The sequence below is a fragment of the Suillus discolor genome (genome assembly GCF_016758755.1).
Source record: "Suillus discolor strain FC423 chromosome Unknown F5147scaffold_30, whole genome shotgun sequence".
NCBI lineage: Eukaryota > Fungi > Basidiomycota > Agaricomycetes > Boletales > Suillaceae > Suillus > Suillus discolor.
In genome coordinates, this window is record NW_024541277.1 from 247,521 (window position 1) to 268,330 (window position 20,810).

The 20,810-nt window shown below is 48.7% G+C and overlaps 6 protein-coding genes across 6 annotated transcripts; 4 read left to right on the forward strand and 2 right to left on the reverse strand.

Moving 5' to 3' along the window:
* The first annotated feature begins 2,516 nt into the window (after nucleotides 1–2,516).
* Nucleotides 2,517–4,845, forward strand: F5147DRAFT_636419 (cytochrome P450). The gene is made up of 13 exons (XM_041432912.1): nucleotides 2,517–2,753; nucleotides 2,801–2,930; nucleotides 2,983–3,171; nucleotides 3,226–3,377; nucleotides 3,426–3,541; nucleotides 3,594–3,708; nucleotides 3,761–3,774; nucleotides 3,838–4,027; nucleotides 4,078–4,134; nucleotides 4,193–4,217; nucleotides 4,273–4,398; nucleotides 4,449–4,589; nucleotides 4,651–4,845. Exons 1-13 carry the CDS (start codon nucleotides 2,570–2,572, stop codon nucleotides 4,724–4,726), a joined length of 1,515 nt encoding a protein of 504 aa, XP_041292414.1. The 5' UTR covers nucleotides 2,517–2,569; the 3' UTR covers nucleotides 4,727–4,845.
* A 132-nt stretch (nucleotides 4,846–4,977) lies between these two features.
* F5147DRAFT_802179 (uncharacterized protein) lies at nucleotides 4,978–10,847 on the forward strand. The gene is made up of 3 exons (XM_041443292.1): nucleotides 4,978–6,787; nucleotides 6,840–9,528; nucleotides 9,576–10,847. The coding sequence occupies exons 1-3, from the start codon at nucleotides 5,166–5,168 to the stop codon at nucleotides 10,578–10,580; spliced, it is 5,316 nt and encodes a 1,771-aa protein (XP_041292415.1). The 5' UTR covers nucleotides 4,978–5,165; the 3' UTR covers nucleotides 10,581–10,847.
* Nucleotides 10,848–10,874: 27 nt separating this feature from the next.
* On the reverse strand, nucleotides 10,875–13,069 carry F5147DRAFT_696686 (uncharacterized protein). Its single transcript, XM_041437457.1, has 5 exons — nucleotides 12,948–13,069; nucleotides 12,738–12,893; nucleotides 12,354–12,546; nucleotides 11,852–12,299; nucleotides 10,875–11,802 (listed from the first exon to the last, which is right to left on the reverse strand). Exons 1-5 carry the CDS (start codon nucleotides 12,988–12,990, stop codon nucleotides 11,182–11,184), a joined length of 1,461 nt encoding a protein of 486 aa, XP_041292416.1. The 5' UTR covers nucleotides 12,991–13,069; the 3' UTR covers nucleotides 10,875–11,181.
* Nucleotides 13,070–14,346: 1,277 nt separating this feature from the next.
* F5147DRAFT_696689 (uncharacterized protein) lies at nucleotides 14,347–17,395 on the forward strand. Its single transcript, XM_041437458.1, has 4 exons — nucleotides 14,347–14,461; nucleotides 14,513–14,851; nucleotides 14,901–15,016; nucleotides 15,066–17,395. The coding sequence occupies exons 1-4, from the start codon at nucleotides 14,438–14,440 to the stop codon at nucleotides 17,269–17,271; spliced, it is 2,685 nt and encodes an 894-aa protein (XP_041292417.1). The 5' UTR covers nucleotides 14,347–14,437; the 3' UTR covers nucleotides 17,272–17,395.
* A 129-nt stretch (nucleotides 17,396–17,524) lies between these two features.
* Nucleotides 17,525–19,379, reverse strand: F5147DRAFT_696699 (uncharacterized protein). The gene is made up of 8 exons (XM_041437459.1): nucleotides 19,194–19,379; nucleotides 19,124–19,144; nucleotides 19,057–19,068; nucleotides 18,936–19,004; nucleotides 18,872–18,879; nucleotides 18,132–18,822; nucleotides 17,955–18,080; nucleotides 17,525–17,902 (listed from the first exon to the last, which is right to left on the reverse strand). The coding sequence occupies exons 1-8, from the start codon at nucleotides 19,257–19,259 to the stop codon at nucleotides 17,849–17,851; spliced, it is 1,047 nt and encodes a 348-aa protein (XP_041292418.1). The 5' UTR covers nucleotides 19,260–19,379; the 3' UTR covers nucleotides 17,525–17,848.
* On the forward strand, nucleotides 19,378–20,792 carry F5147DRAFT_696703 (initiation factor 5a). The gene is made up of 8 exons (XM_041437460.1): nucleotides 19,378–19,542; nucleotides 19,613–19,688; nucleotides 19,741–19,823; nucleotides 19,880–19,900; nucleotides 19,970–20,035; nucleotides 20,087–20,248; nucleotides 20,304–20,335; nucleotides 20,395–20,792. Exons 1-7 carry the CDS (start codon nucleotides 19,504–19,506, stop codon nucleotides 20,331–20,333), a joined length of 477 nt encoding a protein of 158 aa, XP_041292419.1. The 5' UTR covers nucleotides 19,378–19,503; the 3' UTR covers nucleotides 20,334–20,335; nucleotides 20,395–20,792.
* The last annotated feature ends 18 nt before the right edge of the window (nucleotides 20,793–20,810 follow it).

Consider the following 20,810-nt stretch of genomic DNA (forward strand, 5'->3'; position numbering starts at 1 on the left):
TCATAGTACATACGGAACTTCAAGGGGTGTGATCTTCTTGATAATGTTTTATCCTTTACTAAATGTGAAGTTTTGATCATGAACCAAACCAAGTCTTCGGTCTGCTGGGTGAGATGAAGATGCAATATGAAATTATGATAGGAACATATATATAGACATTAATATTTAGTAGTATGAACGAGGTGGAACTGCAAGCTAGGAGAAGACAGTAGAATTTACTGAAGAAAGAATGCGATGGCCGTGCCAATAGCGGTAACTGACGATGGGAAGAGGCAACTTGACGAGGGATGTCGACTGCGAGTGTGGTCCGGGGATCTGGGACTAGATCTTGGCACGGACGTACCGGGCCTCAGTACTGTCTTAATGCGCTGCGACGGCGTAACTAGGCTCCAGGTCCCAGGAAGGAGGATGCAAAGAGATGGCAGGTACTGTAGAGTTACGCACCCAAGAGGTGTGCGTTCGCAAAATCCCGAACACAGAGCTCAACATTAGATAAGCAAAAAAACCTTAATACATAGCCACATGAAGTTACGAGCGACACGTTTTGAGTTCCTCGCCAGCGGCCTCAAATCATCGTAAAATCGTTGGGCGAGTACTGTAAAGGGGGTGTTTTTACTACTGTAGAATAGGTTTAGATAGTTATCTTAATGAAACACGAGCATGTAAAGACGGTACCTGCTAAATGTCAGATCTTGGATGTGATTTCGGAGAACACGTGAGTGATTAATATCAATACGACGCGTCAATATCGATTCGACGCGTCTCGTCAATGACTCGCATCTCTCTCTCTTAAACCTCATTCATTATGTATTCTACGACGCATCAATTTACACGTTACGACTCATGGTTTGCTTCAAGTAATAACGACAACAAAACTGCATACATCACGGACTTCGAGGACGATTCCTATCAAACGACGCATTACGGATCAAATCATCATTCACATTATTCTAATACATCATCTGGACATTCGTGATTACTTACTTTACGCACCTATTCCAGTCGCATACGTACTCGTTTTCACGCTGCAGCTGTCTGTTTTGCTTTGCGATAATTGAATTGATTCATTTTGACTTAACATTGTACGACGAACGACTACTTAATATGGCTAAATTACATGATCGGTAACGCTGTCATCACGCTGTCACGGTAGGCGTAGGGGGTACCCAAGTTACGACAGGTTAGTGTCTTGAACTACTCGATCGCACACCTCTTGTACGCACCTAAGTTCGACCTGATATGGGTGTGACCGAATGAACATTAGGTTCGAAAGTTCGAAGGGGTGTGTGACGTGTGACATGTTGCGCATAGGTTCGTTGTGTGAGACGACCGACTGGGCTGGGAGTCTCATTAGGCAGACATATTTCTTTCTTTGTACGAGCGCAGAGATGCCCGCGCTCAACCTGGAGACTCCGTCGCTGGCGCTCACCCCTCGGAGCTTCGTTTGCAAGTTCAATTCCGTTCGGCAACATCACACCTTCTTCCTATGTTGCTGCAGAGTCCTGTCAATGCGGATCCGATGTTTGGTGAGCCATAACCCAGCCTACAATGAGGATGCCATCTGAAACATTTCCCCCCTCCCCCAAGTTCACTTTCTGCACTATGCATAACTTAGATGTTGCCCCAGCGGCCAAAATTCAAGATGTTTTATCTGTACCTACACAGTTCTCGATCGCTCCTTAGCTGTGACCACTGACAGTTCGAAGGAGGTTGATGTTGAGGGTCGCGGCAAGCGCAGACGCGTTGCAAATACTCAATATAAGGACTTTTGGCAGCACTAGGACTTTTTTCGTGTTTTTACTGCATGTTTTCGTGTTTTTACCGCATGTCACAACTTAAGTTCGATGACCTCAATATGCGTGTGACTGTCACACGAAATAGGTTCGGTTCGCTCGCCCTGTGATGGTGTGACGAACTTAAGTGCGTAGCTGTACAGTATTGGAAAAAAATGCTGCCGCGAGCTCGGACGTAAGTTTCGTACCTTTTTCTGACGCAGTTTCCGGGGTCCAACATTTACTAAATAACGTCAGTCGAGAATCAACACATACTAGTGTTAACTACATATGTCATGATCATGATACAACACCCATTGCCAGAAGTCGATCTAGAGCCGCCATCTGAGACCGCTAGTACTACATAATATCTGGTTTTGAGTGGACCCACAGCACGTGTGCAACACCTGCCAATATACGTAGCCTATACTTGAGGAGATATGTTAAACCAAGTAAGTACGAAGTTAACTCAGTCTACTAGTGGTGTGCTAGTAATGATTGGGAGGAACGTTTACAAACCATCTTTTCAGGGTTAGCATCGTTACACCAGTCGTTCGACACGTACTCAAGCAGTAATAAAAATGGCAGGTTGAAAAATAATGTCAATCAATTGTCACCGTGACTGTATCGATATCGCGATTATTCGGCACGAGCTTTTAAATTCAAAGCTTTGATACGACTCGCACGTCCCATGCCAGCCATATCAGGAGAGTACAAAATAAGCTCCTCTTCTTGAGTGCGACGGTTAGCTTTCTGCACAACCCACCCCAGCATCGTATCCAGTTCGCAACGTGGAGATGTTGTTCCCCTATGTGCTCGCCGTAACCGCCTTGCTGCTACTGTATCTCCGGCCCTGGTCAAGGAAGTCAGCTGGGCTTCCCCTTCCGCCAGGACCACGTTCACTGCCATTCCTTGGGAATGTCGGTGACATTGATATGGTGCGCCCATGGCGTACATATAGTGAATGGAAGGCGAAATACGGTCAGTACTGCAATCTCGACTACTTTTCCCTCTCACATCTTCAGTAGGTCCCATTGTATCATGTCGTCTGATCGGCCAGACTGTCATCATAATCAACTCTGAGAAAGTTGCACGGCAACTCCTTGATCAGCGCTCAGCGATATACTCTGACCGTCCCGCAGGTCCTGTGCCCAAACTGTGAGGTCGCACTTCCCCCTTGTTATTTGCTCTAATCGCGATAAATCGTTAGTTTTGGCATAGACTTTATCACCGCGTTTCTTCCGTATGGGGATACATTCCGGCTTCATCGACGATTGTTTCACCAAGCATTGCGCCCCGACGCAGCAGATTCTTATCGAGATCTCTATTTGGACAAAGCTCGCCAGCTGTTGTCCAACCTTCTTGGCTCTCCTGAGGCGTTCGAGAAGCACCTTTTCTTGTAAGTTGGCCATTCCTCCCCCACTGACGCCTACAATGACTGAGATGGGAACAGGTATACAGCTTCGATCATCATGTCGGTAACTTACGGATACGATAAAGTCTCTTGGGATGGACCTCCGATTACATCTATCGCCAAACTTGCGGAGTTAATAAATGTTGGCATTCAACCAGAAAGAAGTGCGATACTGACGGCATTCCCTATACGTACGCAAATTTATGCGAGGTAGAACTTCTGGCCTTACCTCGTTGCAGTTACGCGACTACCTCCCTGGTTTCCGGGTGCGTCATTCCAGCGTATCGCGCAGCGTACGCGGACGCTGGCACTCGAGTCTATGAACGAACCATTTGAATTTGTAAAAAGGAATATGGTGAGCGCATGGAATAGTAGTCTTGTGGGCGCGAATACTCAAGGGGCTGAAGGCTGCCGGAAATGCACCAAAGTCAATGGTATCGGATCTGTTGAACGAAATGGACGGGGAAAAGCACGCCTATTCAGAACAGGCAGTGAAACAAGTTGCCTTAACTGTCTTTGTTGGTAAGTGTGTTCGCTTTCTATCATGTTACAGGACGAGCTAACATATTCATAGCTGGGTTTGATACGGTGGGTCCACTATGCTACACTATGATGTAGACTGCGGACAGATCGGACTGATGGATTACACAGAGCTCTTCCACTTTGTCTTCTTTCATACTAGCAATGGTTTTACATCCTGAGGCTCAGCGGCTCGCTCAACAAGAAATTGATTCTGTCGTTGGCATTGATCGGCTGCCAGATTTTTATGACCGACCGTCTTTGAAGTATGTGGAGGCTGTTTTTCGGGAAGCCATTCGTTGGCATATCGTTGCACCAGTTGGTGAGAGACTTAATGTGTCAACTATGTCGTTCTCAACATTGTTTCGACAGGTCTTCCTCATGCAACATCAAGTGACGACGTCTTTGAGGGCTATTTCATTCCAAAAGGTTAGTCGGCTCATTCTCTAGGTTTGCATCCCTAGTAATGTGACGTGTTTCACTGTAGGCTCTCTCGTTGTGCCTAACATATGGTTTGCGTCGATTTTTTGACGAGTCTTGGGCTTTGTAACTTAGTCGCCTCTTCAGGGACATGTCCAGAGAAGGACACGATGATCCTGATGTTTTCAGACCGGAAAGGCACTTTGCAAGTGACGGGACACTTTTACCAGACACGATAGCAGCCAAACCTATGTGGGGTTTTGGAAGGAGAGGGTAAATGGATCAAACCCATCCAAGAATCGTTTTTCTTACAAGCTGGTTAGGTGCCCAGGGCGTTTCATCGCCGAAGCTGCGACGTGGAGTGCGGCGGTGCATCTCCTTGCAGTGTTCCGGATAACGAAGGCAGTGGATGAATCAGGGAAAGAAATTGAAGTGAAAGAAGAGTTCACCTCTGGAGTGGTCTGGTATGTTCTTGTGCGTTTGAGACATGAAGCGTCGGCATCCTCACCACTGCCGATTTTGTAGCCGACCCGTGCCGTTCCAGTGTTCTTTTGTCCCCCGATCAACGGACAGGGAGAAGGCAATCCGCTTGGGCGATTAATCTTGGATGGGGGCTGGGACCTGATTATTCTAGCGAGTTAGTTAGTTATGTAACTTGTAGTAACTCTTCGCGATTATGTATTAATTACATTGTACTTGATTACTTTTCGTATGTAGCTACGTCGACGATCGTGTTTTCATCCGTGATACTTGGTCGGTAACCTAATAATTAACCGTTCGTACGGTGGCAAATCCCATTTCCAATGGTAATTTGTCTCCACAGTGCACAACACTGCAGATTTGCAGTTCCATCAGCGGCTTACGATAAAAATCATCGCTTTCAGGTTCTCATAGAGACAAGTGCTTCGAAATCTACTGCCTAGAAATAGTCAGACTTGACTCGGATCTGGGGTAGAAGGTACGTTAGTATGTCAAAGCATCGCACATTCTGCAGATCGGCTTAGTCGAAGCCCACAAAGTATCATCGTACAATACGGCACATGTCTCGTCAGCAACAAGATGCAGATCCCAACACCCGGTTCAGACAAAGATCAAACACGACAACCTTTGCCCCATTTGCCTGGCGACGCAAAGCCGACACCATATCCACTACCGTCCAACCCCAGACACAGCCATTGACCTTCGATGCCCTCGTTGAGGCGTTGACTCCTCCTGCAGTCCCAAGTCTCACACATGCACGTTCCTTGGCTACTCTTATAGCATCGCAATCACCGCTGCCTCAACCATCCGTGCTGAACCCAGTATGGGCTGCACTCTGCAGTCACGATTCGCCTTCCTCACTGCAGGCAGCAGGGTATGAAATCATGGCAACGTTCTGGGAGAGATTTGACGGCCACCTGGGTACGGCAGATATCCTTCAATATTTCTCTCTATTCTTGCATACCGTCTGGGCTGCCGATGTAGGAGAACCTCGACTGCGAGCTCTACGGGCTCTCACAAGAGGGGGAACCGAAGTCATCGGGATCGAAATCCCATTACTTAGCTTGCTCAGGACATGGACAGAAGGCGCCTTTGATGCTTACATGTCGGGCGATGCGTCCGATCCTACTGAACGTGCAGAGCGAGAGCGACACATTGATCTTTTGGCTACCTTCCTATCTTCTGTACTGGAGCAACCAGAATCCGCAGCTCGTGTATCTGAAGGTGACCTTGCCAGCATCCTTCAGTTCTATGCTAGTCTTCTTGGTCGAGCGTTGACAGTACCTCCCCTGAGTCCTGCTGCTGATCCCGTACCCTCACCACCTCTCGCCGCTCACACCGATCAACCTGCCGGCGTAAAAACGACTATTGGGGCTCACAGACGTCATCCATCATCTATATCAATCCGTTCCATCTCATCCCCACATTTACCTTCTCGAAAACACCCGGCAGAGTTGATGGTCATTATTTATCTAGACCACCTCAGTTCGCAGCTCAAAGCGCTTGCGCCAAAATTCTTGACGCTCATTCTTCCTGTCCTCTTACGCGCGCTGGCCTTTTTCGCTTCCCCTCTACCCCGTGTGTCCATAATGACAGGTCGCACTCATACGCCAGCTAGCTTAGAGGACAGGATTCAAAAAACTTTGAACGTGTTGTTTTCCGGGCCATACGGTAGTTCGTGCATGGCAATACTCAAACGACACCTTCTTCCTCCTACCGATATTGGGAAGGACCTTCATATCGCTCCAATCATCGCTCTTGGTGCGCACAGAACACTGCGAAACATCATTCGCCAAGGACTATGCACAAAAATGGCTCGCGCATACATTTGCAGACTGACATCCGTCTCATACCCCACTGCAGGCGTTCCCGGAAACAAGGATCTCGAGAAAGATCTTATGGAGCGGGCATGGTCGAAGGATGATATATCTGGATGGGACCATACAAGGCTCGGAAGATTGCTCTGCAAGTCGGTTGAAGCTTGGGTCAAATTTACGCCAGCGGATAATAGGGAGGATTATGACATGGAGAAGGACAAGATAATGGATGAAGCGGCATGCACCATGAGAGACATCTTTCAGGAGTTTGATGAGAGGGAGGATGGCGTTGATATGGACGATGAAGAGGCATGCGTTGCAGGAGCAACTCTTCGCCAGCTTACCAATTTCGTTCGTCCGATCAGGTGTGTTTGCTCGTTTTACGGGCAAGTGCGTACATTCTAACTAATTTCACAGGACCATGGATGGAGCGCCTCTGATCCTACCGCTAGACCAGCCTACCGAGGCCCCTACGCCATTCTTACGCACCCTTTCATCCTTGTTGGCTCGAGACCATTCAACCTACATGATTCCGCTGCTGTCCACCACGCTCTTCTTTATTGCAGACCATCTCACCGATGCAGACACCGCCAAACTCCCAAGTATGATGTTTGAACAACATGATCTGTCACCTGCATCGCCAGATTGGTTGAAGAGCTGGGAGGATATTCTTTCAAATCCCACTCTATTTGCTCCTACCCGAGCGCTAACGCGGTTGGAAATCATGAAGGCATTACGATCCGTCTACGACTCTCTCAAGGATATGCCTAGCTACAGGAAGTCTCTGGCAGACCTAGTGTTCGATTTTTGTCGGGTGCAGGCAGACAACCCGCAGGAAGACCTGACATTCGACAGCAGTGTGGCATGGAGGATATTGGGTGATGAAGTAGTCCTTCGTACAGTGGAGGCGCATACTGCGTCAGCATCGGTGTCCCCATCTTCAGAACCCGGGACTCCGGCTCTCTTCGCACCTATACGGGAATTGATAGACCTTTTGACAGCTGTTGCTGTCGAAGGAGGAGTCCAAGAGGATGACGATGACACTGGATGTGCCAACACTTCTGACACGCCAGTATCACCTGCATTTTCCTCCAGTAGTGCTTCGGCTGTTGTAACTCCTATGCTCTCACGAAAGCAGTCAGAGCAACGTGGCGGAAATGCGAGAGACAGAGATTCGAATATGCCCTCTGTCATGTCAATTCTGTCATCCCTTGCGGGTTCTCGCTCTCAGTCCCAACACTCTCAAGAACATGAAAATGTCCGCCCTCCATTGGTCGCTTCCCCTGTATCAGAGCCAATATTGCCTCGAGCAGCTGTAGCAGTAGTGTCGTTGGTTTCCATATTCAGCCAACTCGCATTCACTCCTCATGCACTACTCCAGCGTAATGTCATTTTAGCAGGCCAGATATTCGATACTTTAGTCCAGCTCATTGGCCAGGCAAAATCCCCCCGCACTCGTCTCACCGTTCTCCAGTTCACCATGCGAATCCGTGCCGACAGGGACCACCGCCTTTATTTCGTCGACGCTCATTATGACCCAGATGGCAATATCATGACCTTGGCATCGCTGATTGGCCGGATACCAGAGCCATCGCTTTTTGGACAAGCACAGCAGTCAGAAGATGAGAGGGCTAGTTCTGGTGACCTAAACAACGATGACTCTCATGTGCGCAAACCGCAACATCGAGGTACTCAAGAACGTGATGGGAGACGAGCATCTCGTGGGAGAGGACTCAAGCCAAATCACTCGGCAGGCAGCCGCAGTCGGTCGAGAGCACCGTTGTTAACGCCATCACCCAGTACAAGTCAGGTAAAATCGCAGGAGACCCTCTGGCAATTTCCCGAATCTCTTCCATTCACCTCGGTAGACCCGGACAATCCAAGCGAGGGCATTTTTTCCTATGATCCAATATCCGAGTCTATCGGTGTCCTATCCATCAACTCTTATTTGTCTGCCATCTTCGACGTCCTAGAGAAAGAAAGAAATTGGGAAATTATCTCTTATGTGCTCTGTCATCTTCCCGTCCAACTCGCAAACAAACACTTGTTTTGTGGCCCCAAGTGTCGTGAGGTGATCGCGAGGTTGCTGACGTCTCTCTGTTCTGGACTGGCATGCGGCGGATTAGCATCCAGTATTGATCGATGGCCTCTCGGTCTCAAACCTCGCGACGCTCATGGGCTGGCATTTCACACACTCACCGTCCTCATCAGCTATCGGCGGCACTTCGACTTGCCGTTGCGACACGCTATTGTTGATGTACTTCTGAAAGGCTTGGATAGTCAGCCCACGACCATCACCTGCTGCCTGCAGGCTTTGACGTTATGTGCCTTCGAGCTTCTGCCTTCGCTCAAGAGGTCCCTACCATCAATCTTGGAAAAGCTGTCGCAGATCATGTCCAACCCAGACATGGCTGTCCACATCCTCAGCTTCCTCTCCATTGTCGGCTCCATCCGCGCGCTACATGCTAATCTGCGAGAAGAAGACTTCAAAATGGTGTTTGGTGTTGCGCTGCAATACCTTCAGCATCACAATCGACGTCCTGGTGCAACTCCCGCAATATCATGGGGAATGTCTCAGTATGTTCGGTCGATTTCGTTCTATGTGGTATATGTTTGGTTCTTGGCAGTCAAGCTTCCACATCGTCATCGACATATTTCATATATCACTCGCCAGTTGCTACTAGCAAACGAGGGAAAGGATGACATTGACGAACCTACCGAGGTATGCTTCGACTGGCTGGCGCGATATGCATACGCCAGCGCCGATCCACGACCTGCTCGTTCGACGCTGAGTGAGATTGTGATGAACCCAAATAATCTGGCATCCCCGGACCCTGCTGTCAGTGAAAAGACATGGATTTTGGGCAATTCTGTCGTCACCATCCGCGCTTTGGCTCGCCTTGGTTGGATTGAAGTCCTATCTCGCCGCCCTTCTGGGTTGACTAGGTTCCTCTGCAAGCTAGAAAATATACCCTTAGTTGGGCCCGGTGATGTTGATCCTGATATGGTTTCTGTGGCTGCGGGCATGATGATGGAGCGCGATGTTCCGCGCCCTGAGCGCCCCGATGCAGGCGTCGATCGATCGCTAGCAACGAATCCTCGTAGTGTAAGTCGGGACTCTTGTTCACAAACTAAAGGGCTCATCCATTCTAGGACACAATCTCAACCGTTGTCGTAGGGGATGATGGTAGAGCTGCACCGCCAGCACCAGATCCAATCACTGGCTATGTGTGGAGTAATACTGCTCCTTCTCAACGTCGAAAATACGTTGCCGTCGATCCCGCTTTCTTCGCCCTCCAGCTTTCCCCTTACCCTGATAGGAACCAACCCGCTAGCCAGCGGATGGTGGATGCAGCGTTGCTTCCGGCCCTCTTCCGGTCTTTGGATCAGATTCCCGTGATTGATACCCATAAAGTGGGAATCATGTACGTTGCACCTGGCCAGACACATGAACTTGATATTTTACGGAACACCCATGGGTCGCCTGCTTACACAAGATTCCTCGAGGGCATTGGCAGACTCATCAATCTCCGAGGTCAAGTCGACGTTTATGCGGGTGGTTTGAGTCCGGACGAAGACGGCGAATACGCCTATGCATGGTGGGATGATATAGGTCAAGTCCTCTATCACACCGCTACGATGATGCCATCCAAACCTCACGACAAGTACTGCGTCGATAAAAAACGGCATATTGGAAATGACTATGTCCGAATCGTGTGGAATGACTCTGGAATTCCCTATCGGTTTGACACACTTGCCACTCAGTTCCAATTCGTGAACATCGTCATCGAACCCCATTCCCTTGGCGCAATCGCTGCCTTTTCTAATAACATCCACGAAAACGAGTATTTCAAGGTCACTATCCAACGTGCCTCTGGCATGAGTGACTTCACACCTGTCGGCGATTTCAAGCTCATATCGGCGGAACAGCTCCCTTTGCTGGTCAGGCAACTCAGCTTACTGGCGGATTGTTTTGCGTCTGTGTTTGAACGCACAGAGCGAGACACCAAGGAAGTCGAGGTAATCAGCAACTGGCGTGCCCGACTCCAAAAGATCATGACGTTCAAGAGGGAGAAAATGCCACCCCTGCAGACTGGGGGTGAAATCGAAGAAGTAATGGGGCAGGAGGCCTATCGCAACTTCACAGCTACATTCTAGGCCTTGATTGTATTTGCAATGCTACGTCGGTGGATATTTTACATTGAATATCATCTCTTCTTTACAATTTACTCATTGTTCAAGCTGTTCTTTGATCTCCATACATGCCAGGGTCTGTTACTTGTTGTATTGTTTACCACTGCTTATGATTTGCATACTGTACAAGTACGTTCACACACTATGATTTTGCGATGGGGAGGGAATAATTAGTTTGTCAATACGTGACCAATTATATCAATCACCCAGACTCCGGCGATATGATTATGGTAGTGACTCAATCTTATGAAGGTCCAAACGCAAGCTCATGCTCGCAGGGGACCGTACGGTCCAGGCATGATGCTTGGAAATTCATAGGATGAAATTCATCAAGGAATCGTGAGCTACAATCAATTCAATCAATAAGAGCTACCCTGCTATCAATAACGGTCCTAAACAATGCTGGATGTCAGCTGCAGTGAGTACGATTCCTGAACTCCAGGGTTCACCCAAAATGAGGGAAGAACGAGCTGTTGTGAGAGACGAATGCGGAAACAAATCTTGGTCAAGTGGGCGGAAATTATGGAGCTATTAGGTGAGTTTACCGGCAGGCAAAGACTCGTCACTAAGAGGGCTGTTGCTGAGCATATTGCTGTTGGTAGTACTGGGCGTAGTTCGCTGCATAATCCTGTGTGCCGTAACCTGGGTAGCTTTGCTGGCCCCACTGCGCGCTGTACCCAGGAGCGCTGTAGCCACCGTAAGCTTGGGGTGGGCGGTATCCTTGATTTTGTGGAGGATTGTTGGATTGCCAGGACTCTGGTCGACGCCAAGGTGGAATGTTGGACCCGCCTGCAGTAATGTCATGACCAGCACTGGGGGCACCCCACGAGCTCTTGGCAGTATCGCCGCCTGTGCCTCTGCCACTCTCGCCAAGCTCTGCCATCAGGCTAGCGTACTCAGAGTCGAACCCTCCCTTGTTCATAGGAGGCGGGCTGCCCATAACGATAGCGTTGGGGTCCTTGTTAACGGTACAGTCGCGCGCCATGTGGCCTGCACTACCACAGACACGACATATGATGTTAGCTGTGAAGTTGCGCTGTTCTGGACAGTCGTATTTTCGGTGACCGAGACCGCCACAATTCTGACAAATCTGGTTTTCGTCGTCACGAAGGGTGCCGTTCAATGCAGCAAGCTCGCGGAGCTGATTGCGCTTGTGATCATTCTGACCCTCGGGAGTGGAGGCAGCCTAAGAAACCTTGAGTAAAAGATCAATGGTGGCAAATTGGACTTCTTACTGTTTCAATGACCCTGTTGATCATCTTCACGCATGCTGCAACTTTCTCTTCAGAATCAGCGAGAACGAGACAGTGGAGATCTTCTTCTGCATCGTCAGCGTACTGGTCAGGACGAGCTTTGCCTTCCTTTACGCTTCCTTTGCCACGGATACTGATTTTGGCACCGCTTTCCCTCTCCATCTTCTTCAAACTGTTACCACGAGGACCGACAAGAAGACCAAAGAAATTGATTTCAGGGAATTCCTTGACAGGAATGTAAACTTTTTCGGATGGACGTTGAGAACGCTTTTGCTGGTGGTATTCGACAGGAGGGCGGAAGTTGGGATCATTCTTCATAGCGCGATCGACAAGGCGAATCCGCTCGTCTTCGAGCTTCTTGCGATAGCGGACCTCGCGGGTGTTAGTACGGCGACCATGACCATCATATGTGGGTGGAGGTGAGGGTGAACTGATGCCAGAATGAGCATATGCGTTTGTAGAAGTCAGGTTATCGCAAACTTACCGTTCACGCTCAGGAGGGATGAAATCATTTAACCGCAGCTTACGATTAATCTCTTCCAGCCTAAGGTGAATTGCATAATTGTCGAGTTGTGCCTGAGAAACGCCGGCAGCGGATATGGCAGTGGGCAAACCAGGGATGTCTGTCTTTGCTTCTCCCCAGCGGCTGCGCCTTTTGCGAGCACCATTAGCGTCAGCTGTGGGTAAGTGAAAAGCACATGGTATCAGGGTTAGTAACACAGTCAGTTAGTGATTAGTAAGATTGTAACAGTAATCGCAACAGACGAGCTGCCAGGATCACCAGCAAATCTCACAGGACCTGCTATAGAGAAATGCTTGGCAAGGAAGCACGACTTGGGAAGTCGGTGTTCAAGAATGATGGGCTTACCCTGAGAATTGGTGGGGGTCTCCTCCCTCCCCCTCCTCGAGTCTTGGTCTTGATTGGACTGTTTTGGATAGGCAGAGGGGGATGGCTGGGCAAGTTGCGGGCGCGAAGTTTCTTCTGCGGGTGCGGGTCCAAACCGACGACGGGTGCCCAGGGGAACTGACAGACCATTTGTGAGATAATTTAAGGTTCTGTCACAAAAACTGGACCAACCTTCATTTGTTCCAGTAACCTCGCGAGTAGCAGGCCTCCACATTTTTAAACTGGGATGTCAACAGGAAAAGGCTCGAGAGCGTGACGGCGAGTGCAACGAATTGAATTGGAGGATGCTGAGCAAGATGTAAATCAATCTCCGAACCATGTCTCCAGTCGTTTATGGGCTCCGCTCAAAAATGAGCTTGCTGACAAATCAACTTTAACACTTCTTTCACTCAACTCCAACATTAATTGGGGCTTCAAAGCTTCAAGTTCTATTGTCAGTTCCTCCATCAAATTCCACGAGGGCCTTACCTTGTTTATCGGAACAAGCTTGGATCCATTGCGATTATAACATGCAACCGCACCGCATCGTGGTCTGTCGCGGCTACAATTCAGTTTTGCCAAATTGCGAGGCTCGTCAGCACCCGCATGTCTCAATTAACTAAACACAAAGTCCTGGTGGCCCCTTTGCTGGTCCCCCTACTTAGGCCTGTCTAATTATTTGAGTATTCTTCAAATATACTACTCAAGCTAGTACTGTTGCGCTTTGTTCTAGGTATTACAGCCATTCGTCACCACTGACTATCCATTCCCTACCCTACACCAACTAACTCTCAACCCTCGCCCCCTGCAACTGACTCTTTGATCACACACCCGGCAGCAATCTGCACATTGTGCCCGATTCGTGCCTGCATGGGCCACTGCCTACCAAAAGCTTTCTTTTCATAAAGGTCACTCACTAACGTTTTCAGACTCCGAGCATCTTCCCGTTGTTACTCTCAAACGTGAAAGCAATCACTCCGCTTATGAAATTCGTGAACAGTACAAGGCCTAAGCCCAATTGTGTATCTCTTGAATATTTCTAGCAAATGGAGGGGCAGCTACATTAATACTAGTGTTCCGTTTTCGACACAGGCAGTTCATGCACGTTTTTAACTGTCCGATACTCGGGGCCCGGGTGCCAACAATTGTCATAAACCCCAGCAGACCATTCAAACTGTCACTATTGTTTCATAATGCTACATCACGGAAGGCTCAACTGGTGATGACATCATAATTTTGCAAGCTGGCGGTAGTGACGGTTCTAGTCAACCGTTGAGGTGAATTTTGAGGGTAGCTGCAAAGCTTACCTGAGCGCTGAATCCGAGTTGAATCGATTGATAACTTATTGGGTTACTTAGGTTCTGCTGAAAGTTGGAGGTAAACTTAAAAAGCAAGATTGCCTGCTTGTCCATAATGCATAATGTCTTGTGGGACAGCACCTATCTCGAAAGTCCAATTTCTTGCAGCGAGAACATTTCCCAGTAGTAGCAGTAGTAGTATAAGTCAGTGTGTCAATAGATTGATGGCCCGGAGAGAGCTTGAATCACCGAGCTGGGGACCGGTGCGGTCACGTGCATGCACAACATTCAACTTTACTGCAACTCACTTACTGAACTGAGGCTGCCTTGCGATTATCGATACCTTTCCTTTTCTTGTGATCTCTGCTTTGGCTATTGCAGGATATGGGTGTAGCGGGACTCTGGGAGGTTTGTTACATGAGTTGATACGAAAGTTTGCTCTAAGTCACGGTCTAATAGGTGCTACGACCTGCTGGACAAACACAGTCATTAACACATCTATCTGTTACCCAAGGATTTGAAGCAAATGCTGGTGGTCGACGAGGCTTTCGCATAGGCATCGATGCCTCAATTTGGTTCTTCCATGCCGCGTACGGTAAAGAAGGAGAGAATCCGGAACTGCGCACACTCTTCTTTCGCTGTTCCAGACTCATGAGCATGCCTCTCCTCCCACTCTTCGTATTCGATGGTCCAAAAAGGCCTTCTGTCAAACGCGGGAAGAGAGTAGGCGGCAACGCACACTGGCTCACTACTGGAATGAAAAATATCATCGTTGCTTTTGGTTTTGAATGGAGAACGGTGCGTCTACGCGAAAAGTGACGACGAAAAGAATATTTATGATGCACAGGCTCCTGGAGAAGCCGAAGCTGAGCTTGCATACCTGAATCGTATGGGAATCATCGATGCTGTCCTCTCCGATGATGTTGATAACTTTCTATTCGGTGCCACTATGGTTATCCGCAAGTAAATCCTATCACCCTGAGCATACTGTCGAAAGCTGACTTTTGTATAGTCCCAGTAATACACTTTCCGGAAACCGGGCGCACCCAGTGAAAAACGCTGACGGACGTGATGACGGAAACCACGTCGTGACGTATCGCGCCGCTGATATCCTCTCCCACGACGATATCTGTCTCTCGCAAGGAGGCTGTATTCTAATTGGCCTCCTCTCCGGCGGAGACTACCATCAGGCTGGCGTTCAGGGCTGCGGGAAGCTCATTGCCGCTGCCCTCGCACGTTGTGGATTCGGAGACCAACTGCTAGAAGCTGCCAACTCCCTCACCCGCGAGGAGCTAGAGAAATGGCTTGACACTTGGCGTGACGAAGTGCGCGAGGAACTGCGTACGAACAAGAGTGGCCTCATCGGATCGAAGAAGCCTGCACTCGCAAAGAAGATTCCTGATGATTTTCCTAATGTCGATATTCTATTATCCTACACCAATCCTATCACGAGCGAGACAGAGGGTAAACCCACGCGAGACATTACTTGGGAACAAGAGCCCGACATTGGTAAAATTTCTGCACTTTGCGAACTGTACTTCGAATGGGGTGTGAAGGACGTGATCATCAAGCGTTTTCGCACAGTTTTGTGGCCAAGCGCCGTGCAACGTATCCTGCGGCGTGGTGCAATAGAAAAGGACGAGAAGAAACGCAAAGGTTTACCGATGAGCCCTAAAAAGAGCAAGACAACAGGCAAACTTGCGCCGGGAACGCCCTCGAAGATGATTACAAAGTACTTTTTGTCGATGAAGCTCCACTCTCCAACCAAAGACAACCGGAAGGAGCAAGAGCACAGTGATACTGAATCTGAAGCAGAAGAAGATAGGCTGATTGTCAAGATTCACTCCTCGCGACGGCACGCGTCTACGGATGGAATTCTTGAGTACCGGCTGGAGATCGCCCCTGCGCAGCTTGTACAACTAGCTGGCGGCGGTGTTCAGGGAATCAGGCCCCCAATCGAGGTAGATGCTGCCTTCGATGATACCGAAGGGGATGATGAGGATGAGGAGGATGGCGGAAAGCAAAAGGGCAAGGGAAAGGGAAAGAAACCTCCACCAGACCCCAAGAGCCACCTTCGTGTGTGGATGCCAGCATGTATGGTGCAGGCTGTGGAGCCGGAGCTCGTCGAAGCGTTTGAGGAAATTCAGCTCAGAAAGCTGGAGAAAAAGACCAAGCGATCGAATAAGACAGATGGAAAGAAGAAGGCTGCTTCCACTGCGCAGGGAGATAGCGATGCAGATTCCCTCCCTGTTCTAGTCTCCACGAAAAAGAAACCTACCCGTCAGAAGAAAGCCATGGTGAAACGGCAGGACAGCGGGCTTGCTCCTCCCTCTCTCCCAATCACCAATGCTTCCGACGGTCCTTTCCTGGAGCCTGAGAGTACTGTTCATGTTGATACGTCCCGGCCGTCCCAAACTGGTTCTCAGAAACATACGAAATTATCTGACTCAGATTCTCCACACTCCTACATAACTAAGTCTCCAAGAAAATCATCGCAGCAGACATCGCCGCGTTCGTCTGGCTTAATCAGGCCCACGGGTTCAACATCATTTATACAGCCGATGCGCAAGCTTGACGACATCATTGATATCTCGAACATGACGGAGAGGAAAAAGAAAGATGGTTCCATCGCACAAGGCGGCAGCGATAAGGATGCCCTCCCACTTTCATCCCCTCCGAAGAAGACAACAGTCCGTCCAAAGAAAGCAGTTGTGGAACCCCGTGTCACCGTGCATGCTCCTCGCCCTTTCCCGATGTCAGGTTTCATCAGTACTTCTGACGATCCTTTCACAGAGCCCGCGAATTCTATTCGCTCTCATATACCCCAGCGGTCCTCACAAACCTGCTCTAAGAAGCATACCAAATCGTCCGACTCTGAATCCCTCCAATCCGCTGTAACCAGATCTCCAAGGAAAACGCCGCAGCGGACATCCCCGCGCTCGTCAGGCTTGATCACGCGCCCGAATTCACCATCACTCGTGCAGTCTATCCACAAGTTTGACGATGTCATTGATATCTCTAGTGATTCCGATGTGCCATTACCACCCACAAAACTTTCTGTCAAGGCACCCCTGTTGCTGGCCAGAGAGAAAGCCAAGAATGGGAATGGTTTATCTTACCTCAAAAACAAACGCCCTGGCCGAGTCGAGTCGACGCTCAAGAGCCAATCAACGAGAATAGTCGTGGCAGAGAACGACATCATTGATTTGACTTGCTGAATCGCTCGTTATGAGGATTGGTTGTAATTCGAGTTTTTGGTTGTACAACAAGCTTGTATGTGTAGTAGACGGATCTACAGGATATACCCTCTGTATGTTTTGAATGTGAAGTATTTTCAGGTGGTTATTCTCTATGAGTTCGTGGATCTTAGAATTATTATTGGAGCTACACCACTTATTCTAGTCTGCCGAAGATTTTCTTGTCTTTTATGATGATCTGACATACGGTTCCCTGAGCTCATCTCATCCCTCGGGATACACGAGGCCGTTTATTACATACACACCTATGAACATGACAGTACCACAAGCTTGACTATTGGCAACTCGACAAAAATGGTGAGAGCATTGAGCAATCTATGGACGAGTGGATGTGAAAGCGAATACTAGCGGAGACAGTGGAAGGTATTGATACACCATCAATTGAAAATGAGTGGCAGTACAGTAGTAACTCATCGGAAAACAACAGTTCGTTAAAATCAAGAAAACAATGAACAGAAACACATAACGTCCATTTATATGACAGTGAAAATTGATACTAATCGTGTAGTCGGGTGTGCCGAGTCGCTGACATACATGCCTAACCACCGGCCTTGCCGAGCAAAGCATAGCCATTTCCTGCTGGGCCGTGCAGCTACATCGCACATAAGCAATGTGGAAAACAAGAAAAAAGGGGGTCACCGTACCTTTGAGTAGCATCGGTGGCAAAGGGGATCCCCGTCTTTCTCGGTCAACCTAGTGGAATCTAACGGAGTATTGCACTCCTTGCACCTCAAACATCCCTTGTGCCAAGTCTTTCCTATGGCCTTCATCTATCTCACGCATATCAATCAAATTCACACCAGCCCCTCGATAAAAATTACCTGTTCAGCGAAATAAACATTCTTCCCACACCGCGGACACGTTGGAGTCGTGCCCGCAGAAAATGCCTTTACGGGAGTGCCACCGCTACCAAATGCTACGCCATACCTTGTGCCGGTGGAAGTTTGCTGCAACGGCGTCATCGGAGATGAACTTGAGCGTGCAAGTGTTACAGAAGATAATTTCGGGGTGGACGTAGTATTAGTTCCATTGCTTGCTGATTTTGTTGGGCTCAGTGGGACAGTACGCGGCATGTCGCCGATGCGTACTGTGCTAGTAACTGTCCCCGTAAATGTGAGGGCTGATTCCACCGGCGTCTCTTCTCTCACCCCCTCGTGGTGCAAGATTGTGTTGACAGTTTGATTCGTGTTTTCAGAGCTAAGCTCGACAATAGGGTTGTTGGGTGAGCGATTGAACCGTGCGGGGAGGACCGAGTTCGCTTTGAGGATGGGCGATGGCGACATGGCACCATTCGTATAGCGTCCTGTGCTTGAGTTTTGCGCACGCACCGGTGATCGCGCATCTTGTCGCTGGCTTAGATCGACTGATTCACCACGTATGAAAGTGGGTGCAGGGAAGGAGTTGCGCACAGGTGATGCAGGAAGTGGTGGAGGTGTGGCCATATCATTGCGATGAGGGAGATTGGCATGTCTCAGGTCGCGAGTGCCGAAATTTCGAACGTGACATGTTTTGCTGTAATTCAGATCAATGATTGAAAGACACGAAGAGTCGTGGGGACTACCAGTATGGCTAAGCAGGAAAGGGTGAGCTACACGATGCATAGTAGATTCATAGGCAAGACGTACCTCCTGATCGTGTTCAAGAAGCGTCAATGAGTCTAGCCTCTTATTACATGTCGTGCAGGCCAGGCAAGGCTGACCGGACTTGTTGTAAATCACACGAACCTAAGCGTGTGGGTGAACTCACCTTGTGATAGAGCTGATTACGTTGATTAATAACATTTTGTATTGCAGAGTACTATCGATCAGCCCACCTTCCTACCAGGTCCCATCACCTGTCGGATATCAATAAGAAATTACGAAGCATGAAACGAGGCTGCTCACCTGTTCTGCAGCATAAACAGCCTTGTTGCATCTAGGACATATCGGTGTACCGCCAAACGGGTGCATGGCAGCTATGTAATATAACCGACTTGTACCTGATCGAGCTCAAGCTACAGATTGGTGCAAGCTTGAAAGATGGTCGTTCGTTGTCGCTTATGCGTGACTATGTACTTCGGAGGAGTAACGGGAAACATCCATCGGAGATTGAAAGCTATATCGCTTTTTTGCTACAGGCCAAATCTTTCGTCCATCGCCATCTCCCTCTTATCCAGTTCATAGATTTTTTGTTTTCTCTTCTTATTCTGTCATCATGTCTGACGATGAGCAACACAACCAGCAGTTTGAGCAGGTCCGCTTATTTTATCTACAATGTTTCGCGATCATGCTAGACAACTGATCTCGCGATGATCATCATTTAGGCTAGCGCAGGTGCCTCGCTCACTTTCCCTATGCAATGTTCTGCGCTCCGCAAAAACGGTCACGTTGTCATAAAAGGTGCGCTAGACTGTATCTACCCTGCATTGCCGGCCCGACAACATCATTCCAGGTCGTCCCTGCAAGATCGTTGAGATGTCCACCTCTAAGACCGGGAAACACGGTCACGCAAAGGTCCATCTCGTTGGTGTCGACGTGCGTCTATGTTCCACTAAACCTACGAATTGCTGCTTCAATTTCCGATCACACAGATCTTCACTGACAAAAAGATGGTAAAGTATCAATAGTTGACATGGTCATAAGCGCTACCGCTTATGGTTCCTGTATCGTCCTTTTTATAGGAAGATATTTCCCCTTCCACCCACAACATGGACGTTCCCAACGTGACCCGTACTGAATACCAGCTCGTGAGTATGCTGTTTACCTTCCTCTCCTGTGGTCACTCAAACCCCCAGTAGCTTGGTGTCGATGACGGCTTCCTCAATCTCATGAACACTGACGGAGGTACTAAGGATGATGTCAAGCTTCCTGACAGCAAGCTTGGCGAGGATATTTTAGCTGGCTTCGAAGTCGCAGACACCGTTATGGTCACAGTCACCGCTGCGATGGGTGAGGAACAAGTACGTTCATCATGCAGCGCCCTTGCAGTTCTTCGATTTTTAATGCACGTTCCAGGTTACATCTTTCAAGGTCTCCAATCAGTAAACGTATGTCTTTGCTTTGACCATATCCTCTGTTCGCGATTCTCACACAGCTTGTTATCAAGGTCTTTCACTTCTGATTGTCGCACACGTCCTGTCATTTTTCTGTCACGTCAGCTATTCTTACTTTTAGTCAATATCTGCGCATGTACTTTCATCAAGGCATTGTACTGAATGTACATCAGTATGACTAGGTTCCGATGTTGGAATAAAGAATTATGTATTTCATGTTGTAGACAGGAGTCATTTATGGAGGAGATCGCAGCAAACCACGTCCAGATAGTAAGAATTAGTACCCTTACACCCTTGCATGCTCCGGTCGCCCACAATAGTTCTTTCCCCTTACTAATACTATCGCCAACACAGCAACCCAGTATTCTATCTGCTGTGCATGAGACGTGCAACTTGACCTGGCGCGAGGCAGACGTGACCATCTTAGTCGCATTTGTAGCTTCTATAGTTCAGCAAGCAAAAATTGTTT

Bases quoted from the DNA above. Each gene is read 5' to 3' on its own strand.
- F5147DRAFT_802179 (XM_041443292.1), top strand. From the start codon at position 5,166: ATGTCTCGTCAGCAACAAGATGCAGATCCCAACACCCGGTTCAGACAA. The intron at 6,788-6,839 runs GTGTGTTTGCTC...CTAATTTCACAG, and splicing joins AATTTCGTTCGTCCGATCAG to GACCATGGATGGAGCGCCTC. The intron at 9,529-9,575 runs GTAAGTCGGGAC...CATCCATTCTAG, and splicing joins TAGCAACGAATCCTCGTAGT to GACACAATCTCAACCGTTGT.
- F5147DRAFT_696689 (XM_041437458.1), top strand. From the start codon at position 14,438: ATGGGTGTAGCGGGACTCTGGGAG. The intron at 14,462-14,512 runs GTTTGTTACATG...ACGGTCTAATAG, and splicing joins GTGTAGCGGGACTCTGGGAG to GTGCTACGACCTGCTGGACA. The intron at 15,017-15,065 runs GTAAATCCTATC...ACTTTTGTATAG, and splicing joins GCCACTATGGTTATCCGCAA to TCCCAGTAATACACTTTCCG.
- F5147DRAFT_696699 (XM_041437459.1), bottom strand. From the start codon at position 19,259: ATGCACCCGTTTGGCGGTACACCGATATGTCCTAGATGCAACAAGGCT. The intron at 18,081-18,131 runs GTAATTTTTATC...TGCGTGAGATAG, and splicing joins ATGTTTATTTCGCTGAACAG to ATGAAGGCCATAGGAAAGAC. The intron at 17,903-17,954 runs GTACGGTGACCC...TGTGCGATGTAG, and splicing joins GCCACCGATGCTACTCAAAG to CTGCACGGCCCAGCAGGAAA.
- F5147DRAFT_696703 (XM_041437460.1), top strand. From the start codon at position 19,504: ATGTCTGACGATGAGCAACACAACCAGCAGTTTGAGCAG. The intron at 19,689-19,740 runs GTGCGCTAGACT...ACATCATTCCAG, and splicing joins CGGTCACGTTGTCATAAAAG to GTCGTCCCTGCAAGATCGTT. The intron at 19,824-19,879 runs GTGCGTCTATGT...CCGATCACACAG, and splicing joins TCCATCTCGTTGGTGTCGAC to ATCTTCACTGACAAAAAGAT.
- F5147DRAFT_696686 (XM_041437457.1), bottom strand. From the start codon at position 12,990: ATGTGGAGGCCTGCTACTCGCGAGGTTACTGGAACAAATGAAG. The intron at 12,894-12,947 runs GTTGGTCCAGTT...ATGGTCTGTCAG, and splicing joins GGTTACTGGAACAAATGAAG to TTCCCCTGGGCACCCGTCGT. The intron at 12,300-12,353 runs GTAAGTTTGCGA...TTCTGGCATCAG, and splicing joins ATCCCTCCTGAGCGTGAACG to TTCACCCTCACCTCCACCCA.
- F5147DRAFT_636419 (XM_041432912.1), top strand. From the start codon at position 2,570: ATGTTGTTCCCCTATGTGCTCGCCGTAACCGCCTTGCTGCTACTGTAT. The intron at 2,931-2,982 runs GTGAGGTCGCAC...ATAAATCGTTAG, and splicing joins GCAGGTCCTGTGCCCAAACT to TTTTGGCATAGACTTTATCA. The intron at 4,218-4,272 runs GTTTGCGTCGAT...TCGCCTCTTCAG, and splicing joins CTCGTTGTGCCTAACATATG to GGACATGTCCAGAGAAGGAC.